Here is a 22,376-nt window from a genome sequence, read left to right as displayed (position 1 = left end):
CTCGGAACTCGCCCGGTCAACGCTCACCCCACCGTTCTCGACTCTAGCCAGAGCGTTGAGCAAAGCAACTCAGGTGTCTGACTGGTCTTTGCGGCCTTAGCTCACGCAGTAATACAGCTCGCGACTCAACCTGCTTGACTCAGCGCCTCTGCATCGGAGTTCGTCTCTACTGGATATTGTTTTTCGTAGTAATACCGTTATGTATATTACATAATTATGTTATGTATACATCATTTGTTTTTATTTTACTCTTATTTGTTTAAACTGATCAGATTAGGTTCCTGACGGCTCCTCTTACTATAGGATTTTTTATTATGGACACTCGAATTTACACTTTAATTACGAGCGAACCGATAAACGTATAGCAAAATGTGATACACCAATATTTTCCTTGTTTTATTCTGCGGAAGGCTATATGCAGCACTTTGGTCTTACAGTCAAATTTATATATGTTTTTCTTATTGTAGTACGGATTTTGCGATTTTAGGCGTCTTCGGAAGGAACCATTCACTTTAGAAATATATGGCTTGCGATGTATTTGTACGAGGTTAATGAAATTTTAATACATTATAGCCAAATATATTGTTAATGTAAATCTCAAGTTACAACATTTTCCGACCACCCAAAAAACCATAATAGTGCAAAATAAATCAATAATTAAAAACTTTGTCATATCGTGGAAATTTCAATAAACAATACAAAATTCTTACTCACTATCTGTGTTACTTCAAAATAGGATCAAATAAGATCAAAATACAGGTATAGTACTGGAATAAACCAAGTTTAAAGGGCAATGTGCCTTCCATTTATTTTCTATTGTGAATGAGTGGTGAGTCATAAAAAGAGCTAGTTCATTTCAGGGAGTGAACAGTTCTGATCCGATCTCTGAAAAGAACAGTTTTGCCCATCTCTAATTTGAACCATTGAACCTAATCTAATTCCCTCAACATCACCTGACTTCATTTGACTACATTCCATTATCCTCATTTTGCTTCTGTCGATGTTCATCTTGTATCCTCCTGTCAAGACACTGTCCATTCCGTTCAACTGCTCTTCAAGATCCTTTGCTGGTTCTGGCAGAATTACAGTATCATTGACGAATCTCAAACTTTTTATTTCTTCTTCATGGATTTTAAATCCTACTTCGAATTTTTCCTTTGTTTCCTTTACAACATACAGACTGAATAACATCAGGATTTAGGCTACAACCCTGTCTCACTCCCTCCCCAACCACTGCTTCCCTTTCATGCCCCTCGACTCTTCTGTCATCTGGTTTCTGTACAAATTGTAAATAGCCTTTTGCTCCCTGTATTTTACCCCTGCCACCTTCAGAATTTGAAAAAGTATTCCAGTCAACACTGTCACAAGCTTTCTCTAAGTCTACAAGTGCCACAAATGTAGGTTTGCCTTTCCTTAACCTATCTTCTAAGATAAGTCATAGGGCCAGTATTGCCTCACATGTTCCAACATTTCTATGGAATACAAACTGATCTTCCCCAAGGTCGACTTCTACTAGTTTTTCCATTCGTCTGTAAAGAATTTCCATTAGTATTTTGCTGTTGTGACTAATTAAACTGATAGTTCGGTAATTTTCACATCTGTCAACACATGCTTTCTTTGGGATTGGAATTATTATATTCTTCTTGAAGTCTGAGGGTATTTCGCCTGTCTCATACATCTTGCTCACTAGATAGTAGAGTTTTGTTAGGGTTGGCTCTCCCAAGGCTGTCAGAAGTTGTAATGGAATGTTGTCTACTCCCTGGGCCTTGTTTCGACTTAGGTCTTTCAGTCACATTCTTCTTCTACTATGTCTCCTTCCCCCATTCCTGTCAATCGTTCCGTAATGATCTCTCTGAAACTCTATACAACCTCTGGTTTTGTCAATTTATCCAGGTCTATCTCTTTAAATTCCCACTTTTTGCAATATCTTCAGTTTTAATCTACAGTTCACAACAAATAGATTGTGGTCAGAGTCCTCATCTGCCCCTGGAAATGTGTCTCAATTTAAAACCTGGTATAAATGATGACTAACTGAAACCCTCAGCTGCCGACAGTTATTGTTGATATACCTCGATGTGGACAGCTGGAAATGTGTGCCCCGACCGGGACTCGAACCCGGGATCTCCTGCGTACATGGTAGACGCTCTATCCATCTGAGCCACCGAGGACACAGATGAATAGTGCGACTGCAGGGACTTATCCCTTGCATGCTTCCCGTGAGATTCGCATTCCCAACTGTCCACAATTCTACTTATGTAATTTACCTTATGGACATTTGCCCATTCACTCATTACTCGTGCACGCTTTGGCGATTCCCATGAGAGTTTCACCTGACCAGACGTCTTGTTCCTCCTGCCACTGAACTTCAGTAATCCCCACTATATTAACTTTAACCTATCCATTTCTCTTTTCAAATTTTCTAACCTACGTGCCCAATTAAGGGATCTGACATTCCACGCTCCAATCCATGGAACACAAGTTTTCCTTCTCTTGATAATGATGTCCTCCTGAGTAGTCCCAGCCCAGAGATCTGAATGGAGGACTATTTTACCACTGGACTATTTCATACAAGAGGACGCCATCATAATTTAACCAAACAGTAAAGCTGCATGCCCTCGGGAAAAATTACGGCTGTAGTTTCCCCTTGCTTTCAGCCGTTTGCAGTACCAGCACAGCAAGGCCGTTTTGGTTAATGTTACAGATCAGTCAATCATTCATACTGTTGCCCCTGCAACTACTGAAAAGCCTGCTGGCCCTCTTCAGGAACCACATGTTTGTCTGGCCTCTCAACAGATACCCCTCCGTTGTGACTGCACCTACAGTACGGATAGCTGTATCGCTGAGGCATGCAAGCCTCCCCACCAACGGCAAGGTCCATCGTTCATAGGAGGGGGGCATAATCAGTATGATTTACATATTGGTGTCATATTCAGTATGAAAGGGGTGCTAAAATGGATTTGAAGCCTTTATGTGAATACAGTAACTAAAAACATTAAAGTAGTACAAACTGTAGTGTGAATACCTGTGCAGAGGGGTACCCCCAATAACAAGATGAGATTTCTTACGGAAATGTGAGCCACACAGTGTCTTCGAAATGTTAACAATGTCTCTTGAAAACTGAGAACTCTAAGTAATGGTAACACTTTCTTCATTATAATTTTGCAAGCAACACTTTTTTTTGTACCTGGAACAGAATTCTCTGACAACTGTTACGAAGTAGTCTTACTGCCATTGAATAACTCTGTCTCAATTAAGAATAATGCATAGTTTGATTATGGTTGGATTTCCTTTCCTCTTGTACTGTTAGTATATGCTATGATGAACAGCATCTTGTTGGAATGACTTTTCCTCTTTTTACCATGTCTCTGCATCTTAGATGAACCAGCCACTTCCTCTTCTGCACACTATTATTCATTACACACATTGACAACAGTGTTTTTATGTATCCTCAAAGTGTCTGCTGTTCTTTCTACCTTCATTAGAACCAGTAAATTCGCACCATAGTCTCTCTTCTTCTTAAAATATTCCTACAAAACACAAACTTGCATGTCTGACACACAAAATTGAGGTGAGCAGATCACTGAACATTCGGTTCAGTAACCACTCTTACCTGCATACTTCTACTGCAAGCTTCAGACATTCTGTATTGCAAAACAAACTCACTACACAGGGGAAGAAGCACACAACGAAAACAGGTCATAACTGTTGGGTTACTGGCCACAGGTGTCATCTGCAACTGGCTACAGTAACTGCTACCTGCAATAGCAGAGCAATTTGAAAATGGTGAACAGAACAGAACAAATGCTTTCTTTGATTGGTTGTTGCTATTGTAGCAGCCTTGTAAATAGTTAAACGACAATCACTATGTTATTAAATCCATGTATACTTTTGGTTTACTTAATGAACTGTCAGCTAGTGGGTTTCTAAGTTAATTGCTGGACTGTAATGGAGGATACCGAGCATGTTATAACTTGGCTCTTACCTATATTAAGGAGAAAAGTAAACGAGGCAAAACATAAAAATTTGAGAAAACCACATAATAAATGGGTGTTCAGCAAAGTTGCCTCCTTTGGGTGATAGATCTGGACTGACCCTAGAGAATTCCTTTCATTACAGGAAGTAATTAGATAATGAAGACTCCAAGATGAAATAACAATGTGAATATTAGGATACTTTGCACCTCACCATGTAGAGGTGTCGTTGAACAGCAGACACACACATTTAATACTAGAAGGCAAGATTTTAGCTATGGCCGCCCACTATGTTTACATCTATACTCTTCAAACAATGGAGAAGTGCATAGCAGAGGGTACATTCCATTGTTCCAGTTATTAGGTTCGTTCCATTCCATTCACATATGGAGCGCAGGAAGAATGATTATTAAAATCCCACTGTGTGTGCTACAGTTCTCGCAATCCCTATGTGAGTGATACATAGGAGGTTGCAGTATAATCCTAGATTCATCATTTAAAGCTCGTTATTGAAACTGTGTAAGTAACCACACACTACCATCAGAAGCAGGGTCACCTGTGAAAGCAGCCATGTAGTCTACCAACTTAGCAGCAACCACTGTCCAACATTCTCCGTATGCATGACTGCTGAAAAAATTTCTGCCTGCATGAATGGCCTTCACAATACTGTGGACAGTGGTAGATAGACCATCCAGTTGCCCAGCATGGCAACTTTCCTGAATTGGCAGGTGGGAAATCTCCTTGAAATATACCCTTTGTTCTCATGAATCCACCCTCCCCCTAATGTTTGTTAGTCCTTAATATCCACCTGTCTCTGTCTCCTTCTCTGCTCTCACTGCAGCCTCACACATGACATCTATCCTCCAGGCTCACCTGCATAGTCATTTCCATTTCTCTACTCCCCCTTTCCCCCTCCCCATCACAGCTCTCCCCATGCTCCACCTAACATGTCCCCGCATCCTTCCACAGGCCGCATTACACATCTTCCATCACTCCTATCTTGCTATCTCTCCCACGCCACGTCTCTTCTGTATCAACACTACTCAACCCAGCCAAGATCACCACCTGCTCCCAGGGAGGCCATAGTGCCTGGAGATGACAGTGGTTTGTGTACGTGCGCGTGTGTGTGTGTGTCTGATGAATGGCATTGTTCAATAGCTAAAAAATGTAACAGTGTACTGTTAGATGTGCCTTCTGCTATTTAACATATCCTTTATGTGGTTAGAAGCAGCCTATGAAAGTTGTCCACCACCTACATTCAGTAATTACCTGAATGTAACAGATTTTATAAGAATTTTCATTTTAAAAACTAAATTATGTTACAACTAAAACACCATACTTACAAATATCTTGTGAGGTCTTCAATATCAACAAGCATAGAATCTTGCTCCATGTGCAGATCATCACGATCCATCAGGAACTTAACCAATCCTTCATTCAAAACTGAAACAGTTTTTTTTAGTACTTTAATACTTAACGTAATTTTCAAACTGAATGACATTAACTTATTTTAACTTTTTCTTGATAATGAAAATAAGACATACAACACAAATTCATTTCAAAAATGCAATAATACAGTGATGTTTGAGATAAAGCACATATCACTTTTTTGCACAAACAAATCAGAAGATTATGAAAACACTGGATATGGTATGGAGGGGCATGTGGTCAGCACACCACTCTCCCAGCCACTGTTGAGTTTTTTTGATATTAAAACTGCTTCTAATTGGTCAGGCAGCTCCTCTGTTGGCCTCAAGAGGATGAGTGTGGTGCTTCGTGTACTAGTCCTCCAACAAAGGAAAAATCCTTGGATGTACCAGGAATCGAACCTGTAAAACCCATATGACACTCAGCCCTGCTGACCACTCAGCTACAGAGGTGGAAAATAATAATGGCTCCAGGAGAATAAAAACTAGTTTGTGAATTACTCGAGGAGTGAACCATAAAGGATAAGAATTCTGCACTGAAAAAATTAATTTGAGCAAATCACAGGATGCAGCATCAATCATTTCTCCAGCTCCAACTGACGTGCTGTATCAATGCAGTTCCACAGTTCATTGGTGGATGCTGAAGATGGCGTTTAGAGGGCCAGCTCCCAGAATAGTAAGAGTTCCCTGCCTGGTTTTGTTGGTGACACACAGCAAATACAAAGGCAATAAAAAGATACTGCTCCTGGAAAAGCACAAACATGAGCAGTACAAGACCAAGTGTTAGCCTACTGTAAGATTATGTCCTCAGTGAATAATCAGTTTGGGGCAACATCTGCAACTGAGCATCATAATACATATGAAAATCACCACTTCAGTTAATGGCTTTTATTTTTTACGTCATGACTGGTTTCCGGCAAACAAATGTCCATCACCAGGTGCAATTACTGAAAGCAGACAAGTGAAGTATGCTAGAAATAAGTTTTACATATGCTTGCATGCAAAAAATAATGAAAACTAATGAGGACTATCAGATATAAAATTTTAATAGCAGTCAGGCTAGATATGGTGAAAAAAGAGAGAGGGGTTAGTTCCAATACTGGAGTGACAACTAATAATAAAACAGAGAAACTGGCTAGGTAAAGATGCATGGTATAAGATATGAACCAGAACACATGTTGTGTGCTGCAACCCCAAGTACAGTGAGACTGGGTAGAGTTGAGAAGACCAACACAAATGAGCACAGAGCATTGAGTGGTGCACACAAAGGAGGGAGCTAAATTGTTAAACTTTGGTGTGACAGTACTATGGACTTCTGTTAGGATGACTGGAAGTGAATGGCATGAGACAAACTAGCCTGGCCATTCACATTTAAATTGATAGTTGTTCATATAGAACTAGAGAGAAAATATTATAAACTGATGTAAACAATGCAAAAGATATATAGAAAAAGTATAATAAAGGTGATTTAAAGAGCAATAAATAATAGAACTAGTATTTTGGTTCTTATCCTATACAATGTCGTTGCTACAGTATTGCAACTTACTCCTTTCCATTTTTCACCATATATAACCTGACCACTGTTAGAATTTTATACACAACAGTCCTCATTAGTTTTCATTATTTTATGTGTGCAAGTGGATGTAAAAATTATTTTTAGCACACTTAATTTCTTTTTCAGTAATCACACCTAGCAATGGGCAGTTGTTAGCCCAAAACTAGTCATGAATTAAAAAATAAAAGCCTTAAAACTGAAGTGGTGATTTTCATTCTTGTTTCTCAGTTTATGGCAAGAAATCACATATAGGTGCCATCTCTTCTATGCTGTCAAAATTTATGGAAACATAATGGCCTGCCAATTTGAAGTGTGATTTGTTAACACTTTGGAGACCAAGGTCAAGCATAGCTCAGGCATAAACTTTGTGTTAAAAAAAACTGTACCCGAGTATAGGTTGGGCTATGATTTTCTTGACTGCGAGCTGCATTTCACTTCAAAACTGGGTGCATTTTGTATGAAAACAATGCACAGACATCTCACAAACTGTTTCTTGACTGATACTGCCTTCTGATGTCAAGTTCAAAAGAAACATTAGTGAATGTATCAGCTGCTCTCGTGAATGGCTGAGTGATTGCACGGATTTAATTTCATGTGCATACTCCTTAGTTTTCACAATTCGCTGTAATTTTGCTACAAATGTATCACGTTTGTTGAATGAGCAAGAAATTTTGGAAGTTCAAGAGCAAGAAATTGCTCAATAACTCACCTCGCACTTTTTTCATGGAACGATAAATTTTAAATTTTGTAATCTATGAAGAACTAAAGTAAACATGAAAAATAAATCTTGAAGCTTGTCCCTTTTATAACATGCCTTACTGTTTTCCTAAATCCATAACAAGCACTTTAGCCCCCTTTTAAGTGTCTGAACCCAACAATGTCACCAGACCTTTGTGATCTGTAAATGTATGTTACCAAGGTGTACCACAGTACATATAACTGAACAATTTATGATCACCAGACAGTCAAGTTGCCTTCCCCCTTGCTGTTATGTTTTTTCTCATCAGGTTACCTGATACAAAACAGTTGTGGAAGCCTATAATGTTATTATTATTAAATCTTTTGTTATCACCATTCATAATTTGTCAAACAAACATTTGCAATCTTTCTTGATATAATCCAAATTATGGGTTGCCAGTAACTTGTATATTTTTTCCTTGTATGGTTTGTACCTTTTCATTTCAGTTTTGTTCACTATTATGGCAATTATGAAGGAAAGGAAGCCACTTGCAACTGGAATCTGTTTGATTGTGGTCACTGTATGGGGGAAAAAAAAAATTCTTGAGAAAGCTACAAAATTATAAGAAAGAATTGTTCGTCAGTACTTACCATCTGAAAGTGAAATTCTTAGTACACACTAATACATACATATAAAAGTACTAGGAATTATTCTAACCTTTGGAACTATTAGTTCCTTCCTCAGGGAGAAAAGAAGGATAGGTTGGAGAAGGGCAGGTTATAAAGACCCAAGGACGAGAGGGACCCTCCTGTAGTCAGGATGAGGGGAGACATCTCATTCTGCAGTCTGAGAGACTTGTGCTTCCTGTCAAATCTTACCCAACCCATACCTTTTTGCTCCTCAGGAAAGAATCTTGTAGGCTCGCGTGTGTGTATCACCAGTGCTAAGAATTTGACCTCATCCAGGTAAGTACTGGCCAGAAGTTCTGTTTATTTCCTGTTATGTTGTCTATGTTTACTTTGGTTGCTCTGTGTATCATTGACCTATATCCTGCTTGTATGTGAACAATGGGGCAACAGTGTGTTTCAGGAATTGTGGCATTTGTCAGTGGTTATTTTTTTTACAAAAAATATTTTCCTTTTTTCCCCTCAGTGGTTTTAGAACTTATGGAGAACATCTTCTGTGTTCAATGTTATTTAATGTGCAGTGTAATTTCAACATCATTTGTTTATGTTCCTAATAATTTTGAACTCTGTGGAGAGCAAAATGAATGGAACGAATTCAGGAGAATTGAAGATCTGCAATGAACACAACAGCATTATTGTAACTGTCAAGACAAATAAGTATGGAAAAGCTAGAATACTAGGCTGTGTGTTGTATAGATGTAAGGGGTGTATACAACATTTAGCATTATGCCCCAGTTGTGGTGACTTCTGCAGTTTAATAAAATGATGATGACTAATGCACTGATTGTTAAATGTTGGAAACAAACTCATCCAGTCATTACTCTTTGTTGAATTTTTTTTTTTCTGCTTTGTAAACTATTTGCTTATTGTTAGATTTCTGCTATTGATTTGTATTAAATCTTATTGTCTTCTGTAAACACACACACACACACACACACACACACACACACACACACGCTCACACACAGTGACGGCTGATGTGTAAGAGCAAAAGAGCAGGTGAACATCCTAACTTTTGACACCTTTTGAATTTATTGATTATTTTTCTTTGAATGCTGTTAAACGTAACATAGATGCTGCAATCTGAAAGATGTGGCCACATACGAATTTGATAAACAACATGCATGGTTCATAATGTGCACAGCTAGCCCTTGTCACTCAACTAGAAGCTTATGGCAATGCCACCGGGTGTAGCACACTGTGGCAGACTTTCATCCCCATTGGCTGGGCATAAATCCTGTTAGATGATAGCCCACTCCTCAGATATGCTAATTCACTCACTATATACTGTAGTAAAATTATATAGGATATCAGTATATATTAAAGTTGTACTGACAGTAAACCTATTTTATGGTTTCTGAATGAGTTACAGTGTATATGTCATGAATTTTATCACACAGAGAATCATTAGAGCCTAAACCATATCACTGTCTATTTTGACATAGCAGCATTTATTCATTTTTCTGAACTCTGTTGATCTTATGGTGAGTCAGGTTTATCTGTGCTGAAGGCTCACACTATACACATGAAAATTCACGAAAAGTGTATCATTGGTTTCTCTCATATTCACTTAAGTTTGGGATCAACAGCAATTTGCTTTAGGCCCTTATGGATCTCATCGCCTCATTTGTATTCTAGCCAGGTGACCATGTTGTAGACATTACTACTTGAGTTTAATCATTTCCACAAATGGTGCTTTGTTTTTGGAGCTGGTTGCATGCCGTGCAAACATGAACTATGTTGAATCCATTTTAAATGCTAACAGTAAAGTAAAGATGTGATGACGGATCGGGAGTAGTGTTTACATAGCTCAGTCAGTAGAGCACTTGTCCGTGAAAGGCAAAAGTCCTCAGTTCGAAACTCGGTCTGGCACACAGCTTTAAACTGCCAGGAAGTTTCATATTAGAGCAATCTCCACTGCAGAGTGAAAAACCTCATTCTGGGAACAGAAAAGTTAATTACCAGGAAAAGTTAGCTGCAAAGGAGCTAGGGTCTCCAAAAGCAGATCCTGTGACTGAGAGAGCGATGAAATCAAATGAGTGCGACTACAAATGAACATTTAACAAGGAAGTGTACAGTTAGTCCAAGTTGTTGTGTGGGTGCAGCCTAAGAACATTTGATTTTCAGCCTGAAAGTAAATTTGTGAACTAATATATGTGTTAGGGATCTTGTACATTTGTCCGAAAAAATGTAAAAGCATGAAAACTCCCATGTACACAATGAAGCAAAATGGAGAGTTGTGAAAGCTTACACATTATTTCGTCATTGCCCTAAACTGTACTTAATTATGCACAATACAACAAAATTCCACAAAAACAATTTTTCCTTTTGTCAGATAAGTTATGCATATTATTATTACTGTCTTTATTACTACTGGCAGTGGCTTTTGCTGTATATACTTGTTGATAAACATAAATGTTATAAAACAGATGCATTAATTTTACTCTCAAATTTATCTGAATATAAAAACTTTGTGAAAACCCAGACTGTATACTCACAAGTGGCCACGCCCCCCCCCCCCCCCAAACCACACACACACACACACACACACACACACACACACACACACACACAGAGAGAGAGAGAGAGAGAGAGAGAGAGAGAGAGAGAGAGAGAGCAATTATTTCAATCTGATTGTTAACATATATATTGTGTAATAATTCTGATTTTATCAAATGGCAGAAAATGGCAGATGCTATTTCATACCTTCAATTTGGGTGTGCAAATCATTTACAATAACTTGAAGTTGAGCAACATTCATATCTGTCAGCAACTGTCTGCTAACACGTCTTCTGTCTTCTGGGAATGGGATGCCAACCTGAAAACAACATAATTTTATAAATTGATAGCAACTGCTGCAACACAAGTGAAAACTATTACCAATTTGACAAAATGGGAAAAAAAGAGAACAAGAGAATGAACAGTTTAATACTCAGCGAAAGTGAGTGAAGGGGGATGAGAGATAAATGTAACAAAATTTTTAAGATAGTGGTAGACAGAAGTAACAGAACATTGTGTTTATGTTGTGGCATTACCATATAACAATTAAAATTATTATTTGTTTATTTAAGCAGAGGACAATCACTAGTTTTATTCATACTATTACTGGTTTTGATTATAAGCTACAATCATCTTCAGATGAAATGTTGCACACATCTATGTAACACCTGGGATGCACATGTCCTCTCTCTTCAAGAGAAATGCGGTAACTATTATAAATATAGGAGAATACTGCTTAAGCAAAATTGCCAGCAAATGGCAGGGGGTTATAAAATCAAGCCATACCAGATTACATATTTAAATGAAACACATACAATTCAATTATTTCATTTTTAATATATTAATCTTTTATAATAATGAGAATCAAGATAACACCTATGATAAAATTAGAGCATGTTTTCAACAGAGCCATGAAGAGTGACAGCTGGCAGATTTTCATCTGTTTATTTTGTACTTTTGACTATTACCTCGAATAATATGTAAATCAAAGGCAGAGGCGGGAGAAAGGAAAGGAAAGGAACGGAACTCTTGATATTAGCTGCACTGGGGCTTTATGCAAAATCAGTGGTGATGAGTGAAATACAAACACAGAATCTCCTGCTTGCTAGGCAGTTGTGTTACCACTAACCTACCCGGACACAGTGTCTATCACAAATGCACGGACTTTCTTGGCATGTTCCCTGATCGAGCCACATTCCAACATAGTGCCACCTATCCACAGCCCCTGTCCATGTCCTGTATGCTAATTTTAGATTTGCACTGAAGGTCGGACATAAATGTGCATCTGCACTGCAGGTTGGCTTCATAGTCCACTGGGGTGAATCAATTATATGAATATGTGGTGGACACCATACAGAATCATCAGCTGTGATACATACTGTGTAAATTGTAGGTGGCGGGGGAGAAATGAAATGAAAGGAAAGGAACTTATGCACCATTTTACAATGTCAAATGCTTATTCCAGGACAATAAATCCTATGAAATTGTCTTAAATTTTCTTAAGTCTTGCTTCTATTATCAGTCACAACGTCAGAACTATCCTCTATGGTGCCATTACCTTTCCTAAAGCCTAAAGCCTAATCTAACATATCATCAGTTTTCTTTTAATTTCTTCTGTACATTATTCTTGTCAACAACTTGGACGCAAGAGCCATTAAGCTGACTATGCAATAGTTGCCACACTTATTTGCCCTTGCTACCTTCAAGATTGTGGGAATGATATTTTTCCAAAAGTCTGTTGATACGCCTCCAGACTCAGATTCTACACACCAACTTGAATAGTCATTTCATTGACACTTTCCCCAGTGATTTCAGAAATTCAAAAGGAATGTTACCCACCCTTCTGAATTATTTGGTCACAAGTTTTCCAAAGCTCTGTTAAATTCTAACTAATACTATCTTCCATTTCAGCTCCCATTTCTTTCTTAATCAGGTCATCAGATAACTCCTTCTCTCATAGAGACCTTCAATGTATTCTGTCCACCTACTACATGACTGCCCTGCAATTCACAATTAAGTACCTAGCAGTACTATTCTCTCTTCTGCACTTAATAGTGGTATTGCCACTGGACTTACTGTTGATGCCCTTGTTTTTAATTTCGCCAAAATTTGTTGTAACTTTTCTGTGTGCTGAGTCAGTTATTTCAATGAACTTTTCTTTTTCTATTTCTTCACATTCTTCCTGCAGCCATTCTGACTTGGCTTCCCCAAAGTGTTCTTTTTTATTTCATTCCAATGTGGCTTACATTTCTATACACATGAATTTCCCTGAACATTTCTGTACTTTCTTTTTTCATCAGTCAACTGAAATACTGCTTCCATTAACCAAGCTCTCTTCACAGTTACCTTCAATATACCTATGTTTATCTGTTCATTTTCTTCTGAAATTGCTTTTTTAGAAATACCCATTCCACTTCAACTGCACTGCCTACTGTGGCTTCATTATCACAGTATCAATAGCCTCGGATACATTCAAATGTATCTTATCATTCCTCAGTACTACAGTACTCCACTTCTTTGCACATTGATTCTTTCAGATGGGTCTGTTAGACTAAGCCTGCTCATCCTCATTGCTAAATAGTGATCTGAATCTATACCTGCGACTAGGTACACTTTACAATCCAATGTTTGATTTCACAGTTTCTGTCAGATCATGAAGCAATTTTCCCTTATCTCCATGCCTTCTCTAAGTATACCTTGTCCTTTTGTGATTTTGAACAATGAGTTCACTATTACTAAATGAAATTTACTGTCAAAGTCAATTAGTGTTTCTCCTCTTTCATTCCTACTACACTCCTGGAAATGGAAAAAAGAACACATTGACACCGGTGTGTCAGACCCACCATACTTGCTCCGGACACTGTGAGAGGGCTGTACAAGCAATGATCACACGCATGGCACAGCGGACACACCAGGAACCGCGGTGTTGGCCGTCGAATGGCGCTAGCTGCGCAGCATTTGTGCACCGCCGCCGTCAGTGTCAGCCAGTTTGCCGTGGCATACGGAGCTCCATCGCAGTCTTTAACACTGGTAGCATGCCGCGACAGCGTGAACGTGAACCATATGTGCAGTTGACGGACTTGGCGTATAGTGGGCATGCGGGAGGCCGGGTGGACGTACCGCCGAATTGCTCAACACGTGGGGTGTGAGGTCTCCACAGTAGATCGATGTTGTCGCCAGTGGTCGGCGGAAGGTGCACGTGCCCGTTGACCTGGGACCGGACCGCAGCGACGCACGGATGCACGCCAAGACCGTAGGATCCTACGCAGTGCCGTAGGGGACCGCACCGCCACTTCCCAGCAAATTAGGGACACTGTTGCTCCTGGGGTATCGGCGAGGACCATTCGCAACCGTCTCCATGAAGCTGGGCTACGGTCCCGCACACCGTTAGGCCGTCTTCCACTCACGCCCCAACATCGTGCAGCCCGCCTCCAGTGGTGTCGCGACAGGCGTCAATGGAGGGACGAATGGAGACGTGTCGTCTTCAGTGATGAGAGTCGCTTCTGCTTTGATGCCAATGATGGTCGTATGAGTGTGTGGCGCCGTGCAGGTGAGCGCCACAATCAGGAGTGAATACGACTGAGGCACACAGGGCCAACACCAGGAATCATGGTGTGGGGAGCGATCTCCTACACTGGCCATACACCTCTGGTGATCGTCGAGGGGACACTGAATAGTGCACGGTACATCCAAACCGTCATCGAACCCATCGTTCTACCATTCCTAGCTGGCAAGGGAACTTGCTGTTCCAACAGGACAATGCACGTCCGCATGTATCCCGTGCCACCCAACGTGCTCTAGAAGGTGTAAGTCAACTACCCTGGCCAGCAAGATCTCCGGACCTGTCCTCCCATTGAGCATGTTTGGGACTGGATGAAGCGTCGTCTCACGCGGTCTGCACGTCCAGCACGAACGCTGGTCCAACTGAGGCGCCAGGTGGAAATGGCATGGCAAGCCGTTCCACAGGACTACATCCAGCATCTCTACGATCGTCTCCATGGGAGAATAGCAGCCTGCATTGCTGCGAAAGGTGGATAAACACTGTACTAGTGCCGACATTGTGCATGCTCTGTTGCCTGTGTCTATGTGCCTGTGGTTCTGTCAGTGTGATCATGTGATGTATCTGACCCCAGGAATGTGTCAATAAAGTTTCCCCTTCCTGGGACAATGAATTCACGGTGTTCTTATTTCAATTTCCAGGAGTGTATTAAGCCCATATTGTTCATCAACTCTTTCTTCTATTCCCTACCCAACGATCATGTTCCAATCAGTTATGATTATTGAATTATTGTCACATTTTACATACTGAATTACCTGTTCATTATCCTTATATACTTTAGTCCCTCTTCATCTTCTACATGTGATGTCTTCATGCATAACTGGACACAACCCTATCAATGAACTGGTCACAGTAATTCACTCGCTGCCTTCCTTTCCTGTCCATAATGAATCCTACTCCTGTCATACTGCTTTCTGCTGCTGTTGTTATATTCTGCTAACTGGAAATCCTCATCCCTTTCCATTTCACTTCACTGACCCCCACTATATCTAGACTAAACCCTTTCTAGCTTTCCTACCATGTTCAAACTTCTAAAATTCCACACTCCGACTCGCACATCATCTTCATTTTTTTTGTTATTCTATCTTTTCTCATGGTTACCACCCCATTAGCAGTCTTCCCCCCATAGATCTGAAAAGGAGACTAAAAGCCAGCAGAAGTTCCATTTTCTGCCACCAGGTGAAAATATGATACTGTAAGCAGTCAGAATGTGAAATGTTTCTTGTTTTTACGTCAGTATGCTGTTTGTTGCTTGGTAACGTAAGTTGATTTCTTTCGTAAAGAGGCTGTTGGTGTAAAGGCTTAAAGGTTGAAGTTTTCTGTACAAAACACAATGGTTATTGAGCAGAAAGACTGGGCACTGGAGATAAAATTGTTTTATCAAAAAGGCAGCAATAGCAGTTCTGTAATGTGAGAATATCGCTGGCAGAAACAGCTGCAAACAGGCCCCATGTCAGTAAATGTGCTACAGGATACGATCAAGAAGTCTGAAGAAACTCATGAATTATGTGGTGCACAAGGAAGAGGGAGGTAGCCCTTTCCCATGTCAGTTGTTGTTGAAGTTTCTGAGCTATCACCAACTGTGCAGTATGCGCCTCAAATTCTGCAGCCAATAATTGATCTGTTGTTGTTGTGGTCTTCAGTGCTGAGACTGGTTTGATGCAGCTCTCCATGCTACTTATCCTGTGCAAGCTTCTTCATCTCCCAGTACCTACTGCAACCTACATCATTCTGAATCTGCTTAGTGTAGTCATCTCTTGGTCTCCCTCTACAATTTTTACCCTCCACGCTGCCCTCCTATACTAAATTGGTGATCCCTTGATGCCTCAGAACATGTCCTACCAACCGATCCCTTCTTCTGGTCAAGTTGTGCCACAAACTTCTCTTCTCCCCTTCCGATTCAATACTTCCTCATTAGTTATGTGATATACCCATCTAATCTTCAGCATTCTTCTGTAGCACCACATTTCGAAAGCTTCTGTTCTCTTCTTGTCCAAACTATTTATCGTCCATGATTCACTTCCATACATGGCTACACTCCATACAAATACTTTCAGAAACGACTTCCTGACACTTAAATCTATACTCAATGTTAACAAATTTCTCTTCTTCAGAAACGCTTTCCTTGCCATTATATCCTCTCTACTTCGAACATAATCAGTTATTGTGCTCCCCAAATAGCAAAACTCCTTTACTACTTTAAGTGTCTCATTTCCTAATCTAATTCTCTGAGCATCACCCGACATAATTCGACTACATTCCATTATCCTCGTTTTGCTTTTGTTGATGTTCATCTTATATCCTCCTTTCAAGACACTATCCATTTGGTTCAACTGCTCTTCCAAGTCCTTTGCTGTCTCTGACAGAATTACAATGTCATCGGCGAACCTCAAAGTTTTTATTTCTTCTTCATGGATTTTAATACCTACTCCGAATTTTACTTTTGTTTCCTCCACTGCTTGCTCAATATACAGATTGAATAACATCGGGGAGAGACTACAACCCTGTCTCACTCCCTTCCCAACCACTGCCTCCCTTTCATGTCCCTCGAGTCTAATAACTGCCATCTGGTTTCTGTACAAATTGTAAATAGCCTTTCGCTCCCTGTATTTTACCCCTTCCACCTACAGAATTTGAAACAGAGTATTCCAGTCAACATTGTAAAAAGCTTTCTCTAAGTCTACAAATGCTAGAAACGTAGGTTTGCCCTCCCTTAATCTAGCTTCTAAGATAAGTCGTAGGGTCAGTATTGCCTCACGTGTTCCAACATTTCTACGGAATCCAAACTGATCTTCCCCGAGGTCAGCTTCTACTAGTTTTTCCATTCGTCTGTAAAGAATTAGCATTAGTATTTTGCAGCTGTGACTTATTAAACTGATAGTTTGGTAATTTTCACATCTGTCAACACCTGCTTTCTTTGGAATTGGAATTATTATATTCTTCTTAAAGTCTGAGGGTATTTCGCCTGTCTCATACATCTTGCTCACCAGGTGGTAGAGTTTTGTCAGGACTGGCTCTCCCAAGGCCGTCAGTAGTTCCAATTGAATGTTGTCTACTCTGGGGGCCTTGGTTCGACTCAGGTCTTTCAGTGCTCTGTCAAACTCTTCACGCAGTATCGTATCTCCCATTTCATCTTCATCTACATCCTCTTCCATTTCCATAATATTGCCCTCAAATACATCACCCTTGTATAGACCCTCTATATACTCCTTCCACCTTTCTGCTTTCCCTTCTTTGCTTAGAACTAGGTTTCCATCTGAGCTCTTGATGTTCATACAAGTGGTTCTCGTATCTCCAAAGGTCTCTTTAATTTTCCTGTAGGCAGTATCTATCTTACCCCTAGTGAGATATGCCTCTACATCCTTACATTTGTTCTCTAGGCATGCCTGCTTAGCCATTTTGCACTTCCTGTCGATCTCATTTTTGAGACTTCTGCATTCCTTTTTGCCTGCTTCATTTACTGCATTTTTATATTTTCTCCTTTCATCAATTAAATTCAATATTTCTTCTGTTGCCCAAGGATTTCTACTACCCCTTGTCTTTTTACCTACTTGATCCTCTGCTGCCATCACTACTTCATCCATCAAAGTTACCCATTCTCCTTCCACCGTATTTCTTTCCCCCATTCCTGTCAATTGCTCCCTTATGCTCTCCCTGAAACTCTGTACAACCTCTGGTTCTTTTAGTTTATCTAGGTGCCATCTTCTTAAATTCCCTCCTTTTTGCAGTTTCTTCAGTTTTAATCTACAGGTCATAACCAATAGATTGTGGGCAGAGTCCACATCTGCCCCTGGAAATGTCTTACAATTTAAAACCTGGTTCCTAAATCTCTGTCTTACCATTATATGATCTATCTGAAACTTGTCAGTATCTCCAGGCTTCTTCCATGTATACAGCCTTCTTTTATGATTCTTGAACCAAATGTTAACTATGATTAAGTTGTGCTCTGTGCAAAATTCTACCAGGCAGTTTCCTCTTTCATTTCTTTGCCCCAGTCCATATTCACCTACTACGTTTCCTTCTCTCCCTATTCCTAATACCGAATTCCAGTCACCCATGACTATTAAATTTTCGTCACCCTTCACTATCTGAATAATTTCTTTTATCTGATCATACATTTCTTCACTTTCTTCGTCATCTGCAGAGCTAGTTGGCATATAAACTTGTAATTGATCTATATTATGGGAATTGTCACTCCCCTGGTCAGCAGTTTAAAAGATTTTATGGCATATTTTACATGAGTACCCCTACAACACTCAGAAAAAGCACCAAATGAAGCCCCAAGATAGGCTACAATGCTGCGACTTTGCTCTTCGTTGCATGACGTGGCTGGAGAATATTTGTTGGACAGATGAGGCACATTTTACTCTGTACAGTGCCTTGAATGCAAAGAACTGTCACACATGGGGTTCTACGCAGCCACATACACTGCACTCAGCTTATGTGACTGTGTGGTAGTGTTTCACAAGCTCCTTTATGCTTGGTCTGTTTTTCTTCAAGAACTGACACTTTTCAGGCCTGTTAAGTATACAGTGACATTTGCATGTTATAAGACCTCCTTGTACAACACATGATTCCAGCTTTGCAAGAACACAGCTGTCTCCACACTACTATTTTCGTGCAAGATGAGGTAATACCACATGCCACTTGACAGGTGAAAGATTTGCTTCAAGAAAACTTCGGTAAAGACTGCATCATCTCTAGGTAATTTCAAGATGAGTGGCCTTCCAAATCCCCTGACTTAAATCCGCGTGACTTATGGTTGTGGGGACATCTGAAAGATAGTGTTTATTGGGGATGTATCCAGACTCTTTCTGATCACAAGGACAGCATACAATGATATATCACTCTGATTACACTGGATATGCTGCAAGCACCAGTCAACCATGCTGTGTTATGTATGCAGCATGTGGCTGAATCAGGAGACAATATTGACCACATTTTTGTAACTTGTAGCAATATCCTCCAAACAAATGTGCCAGAACCACTGTCATCATGTGTTTGATCATTCCTATCACTTTCCTGCAACCACACCACATTCTGACTGCTCACAGTGATATATTTTTACCTGGTGGCACCAATTAATGAAAATACCTATAGTGTCAGCATCTTGCGATGTGTACAGTGCACACTGCAGTGCTCAGAATACTGTCAATTTAATTGTAAACATCTGGAATATCTCAAAAATTAGAAGGATGATACACTGTATGATTTTATTAAACTGAGGCCTGGGTGGATAGGATGCACATTATTATAAAGACTGATTAAGGGCATGAATGTGATAACCAATCAGGGACACACAGGAAAGAAGTCCCTCCTCTGCAGCATACATTCAAAATGCAGAAGTCATTTATTGCCTACAATAAGAGTGATACTTCATTAATGTCTGGGTGAAGACTGAAGCCCAACTATTCACAAAGAGCTAATTTTATTGCCTTATTTTTCGATGTAGTTTTTGTGGGTACTAAAACTGGAAACTGTAAAAGTTAATTGCATTTCATATAATACTCATTAGGGGCACAATAATTGGAAAAAAGTGCCAAAGAAACAAGGAAAACCAGAGAGCAAAATTCTATTTTACAATGTTTACAAAAAATGTGGTGCAAGAGAAATAATCTCTTCAATAGCACAGAAAACAATACCTTTTCTAGGCTTGAGCGCACCATTTCAGTGATCGGGCTCTTCTTCTGACGCTGTCTTTCTACTTCCATCTGCATGTGAGCCATTTCCTTTGCCTGTGCAAGTGCCAGACGTGCCTCAGCTTGCAGTCGTGCCTGTCGAGCAAAGAAGTCTGCCTCTGTCAGTGGCTGCTGGGGTGGAAGAGGTTGTGATGACTCAGATTCTTTTTGCTGTAAAGGCAGGGTCAAGAGAGATGCAGATGGCCGTGCTGCACCCATACTGTTTCCAGTGGCAGAAGTGCACTGCTGCTGAAACAAGGCACATTAGTGAGTGGGAGTTGGTGTTCAATATGTAATAATAGTCAGCAAAAATGGTTAACAGTTATCAGCTACAACTAATGGCACAGAACAACCAGTTGCTAATACTGACTTCCAGAACCACAATTCCTTACAACACACCAGCACAAAACTTTACATCAGAGGACCATTTTGCTTTAACTTTTACAAGACTCTCCATTGCTTCATTGCATTCAATGCAGTTCTTTACCTTTCAAAAACACTTGTTAAAAAAAGTTTCCTACTAAGCAAATTCATCATCCTACATTTTTAGAAAATATTGACTTTACATAAAGCTGTTCGATCTGTGACTTTCTTATGGCAGGAGGAGGGTGTGTGAGGTGAGCCAGTGATCTAGGATACAAGGAACAGGAGGAATGATTCAAAAAACTGCACCCCTTTGCAGCTAAATAATCAACAAAATTATGTTTCCTTGACTGTTGCGATAAAATATTCAACTGTTTAGTTTCAATCTACTTAAGTCAAGCATTGTATTATGTACCACTGGACTGGGCAGTTTTTTTAGGTTAAATGGCCTCAGGCAAGTACAGAATGGGCAGCAGCCTCAAAGGGTGCGGGGCAAAGTCAGGACATGCGGGGGCCAAACAGCAATCGGTATTGCAACTGTAAACTGTCCAAGCTGCATTGGTAAAGTACCGGAACTTCAAGCGCTGATAGAAAGCACCGAAGCTGAAATCGTTATAGGTACAGAAAGCTGGCTCAAGCCAGAGATAAATTCTAGCTAAATTTTTACAAAGGCACAGACGGTGTTTAGAAAGGATAGATTGCATGCAACCGGTGGTGGTGTGTTTGTCGCTGTTAGTAGTAGTTTATCCTGTAGTGAAGCAGAAGTGGATAGTTCCTGTGAATTATTTTGGGTGGAGGTTACACTCAACAACCGAGCTAGGTTAATAGTTGGCTCCTTTTACCGACCTCCCGACTCAGCGGCATTAGTGGCAGAACAATTGAGAGAAAATTTGGAATACATTTCACATAAATTTTCTCAGCATGTTATAGTCTTAGGTGGAGATTTCAATTTACCAGATATAAACTGGGACACTCAGATGTTTAGGACGGGTGGTAGGGACAGAGCATCGAGTGACATTATACTGAGTGCACTATCCGAAAATTACCTTGAGCAATTAAACAGAGAACCGACTTGTGGAGATAACATCTTGGACCTACTGATAACAAACAGACCTGAACTTTTTGACTCTGTAAGTGCAGAACAGGGAATAAGTGATCATAAGGCTGTTGCAGCATCCCTAAATATGGAAGTTAAAAGGAATATAAAAAAAGGGGGGAAGGTTTATCTGTTTAGCAAGAGTAATAGAAGGCAGATTTCAGACTACTTAACAGATCAAAACGAAAATATCTGTTCCTGCACTGACAATGTTGAGTGTTCATGGAAAAAGTTCAAGGCAATCGCAAAATGCGTTTTAGACAGGTACGTGCTGAGTCAAACTGTGAGGGATAGGAAAAACCCACCGTGGTTCATTAACAAAGTTAGGAAACTACTGTGAAAGCAAAGAGAGCTTCACTCCAAGTGTAAACGCAGCCATAACCTCTCAGACAAACAGAAGCTAAACAATGTCAAAGTTAACGTAAGGAGGGCTATGCGTGAAGCGTTCAGTGAATTTGAAAGTAAAATTCTATGTACCGACTTGACAGAAAATCCTAGCAGGTTCTGGTCTTACGTCAAATCAGTAAGTGGCTCAAAACAGCATATCCAGACACTCTGAGATGATGATGGCATTGAAACAGAGGATGACATGCGTAAAGTTGAAATACTAAACACCTTTTTCCAAAGCTGTTTCACAGAGAAAGACCGCACTGCAGTTCCTTCTCTAAATCCTTGCATGACAGAAAAAAGGCTGACATCGAAATAAGTGTCCAAGGAATAGAAAAGCAACTGAAATCACTCAACAGAGGAAAGTCCACTGGTCCTGATGGGATACCAATTCGATTCTACACAGAGTACAGCCATGTACCGTAAGTCTCTAGAGGAACGGAAGGTTCCAAATGATTGGAAAAGAGCACAGGCAG

General features: G+C 40.1%; 1 protein-coding gene across 1 annotated transcript in view; it reads right to left on the bottom strand.

Annotated features, from left to right (window-relative positions):
* LOC126322244 (uncharacterized) overlaps window positions 1-22,376 on the bottom strand; it is a 700,988-nt gene that overhangs the window by 8,502 nt on the left and 670,110 nt on the right. Inside the window, exons 10-12 of the mRNA XM_049994273.1 lie at window positions 20,019-20,303; window positions 11,025-11,136; window positions 5,315-5,414 (exon numbers count right to left, since the gene is read on the bottom strand). Of these exons, the coding sequence (XP_049850230.1) occupies window positions 5,315-5,414; window positions 11,025-11,136; window positions 20,019-20,303 (497 nt within the window). The remainder of the gene's footprint in view (window positions 1-5,314; window positions 5,415-11,024; window positions 11,137-20,018; window positions 20,304-22,376) is intronic.

This window comes from Schistocerca gregaria, chromosome 2 (genome assembly GCF_023897955.1).
Source record: "Schistocerca gregaria isolate iqSchGreg1 chromosome 2, iqSchGreg1.2, whole genome shotgun sequence".
Taxonomy (NCBI): domain Eukaryota; kingdom Metazoa; phylum Arthropoda; class Insecta; order Orthoptera; family Acrididae; genus Schistocerca; species Schistocerca gregaria.
The sequence above is the reverse complement of the archived record's forward strand: the minus strand, read 5'-3'. Positions and strand labels throughout refer to the sequence as shown.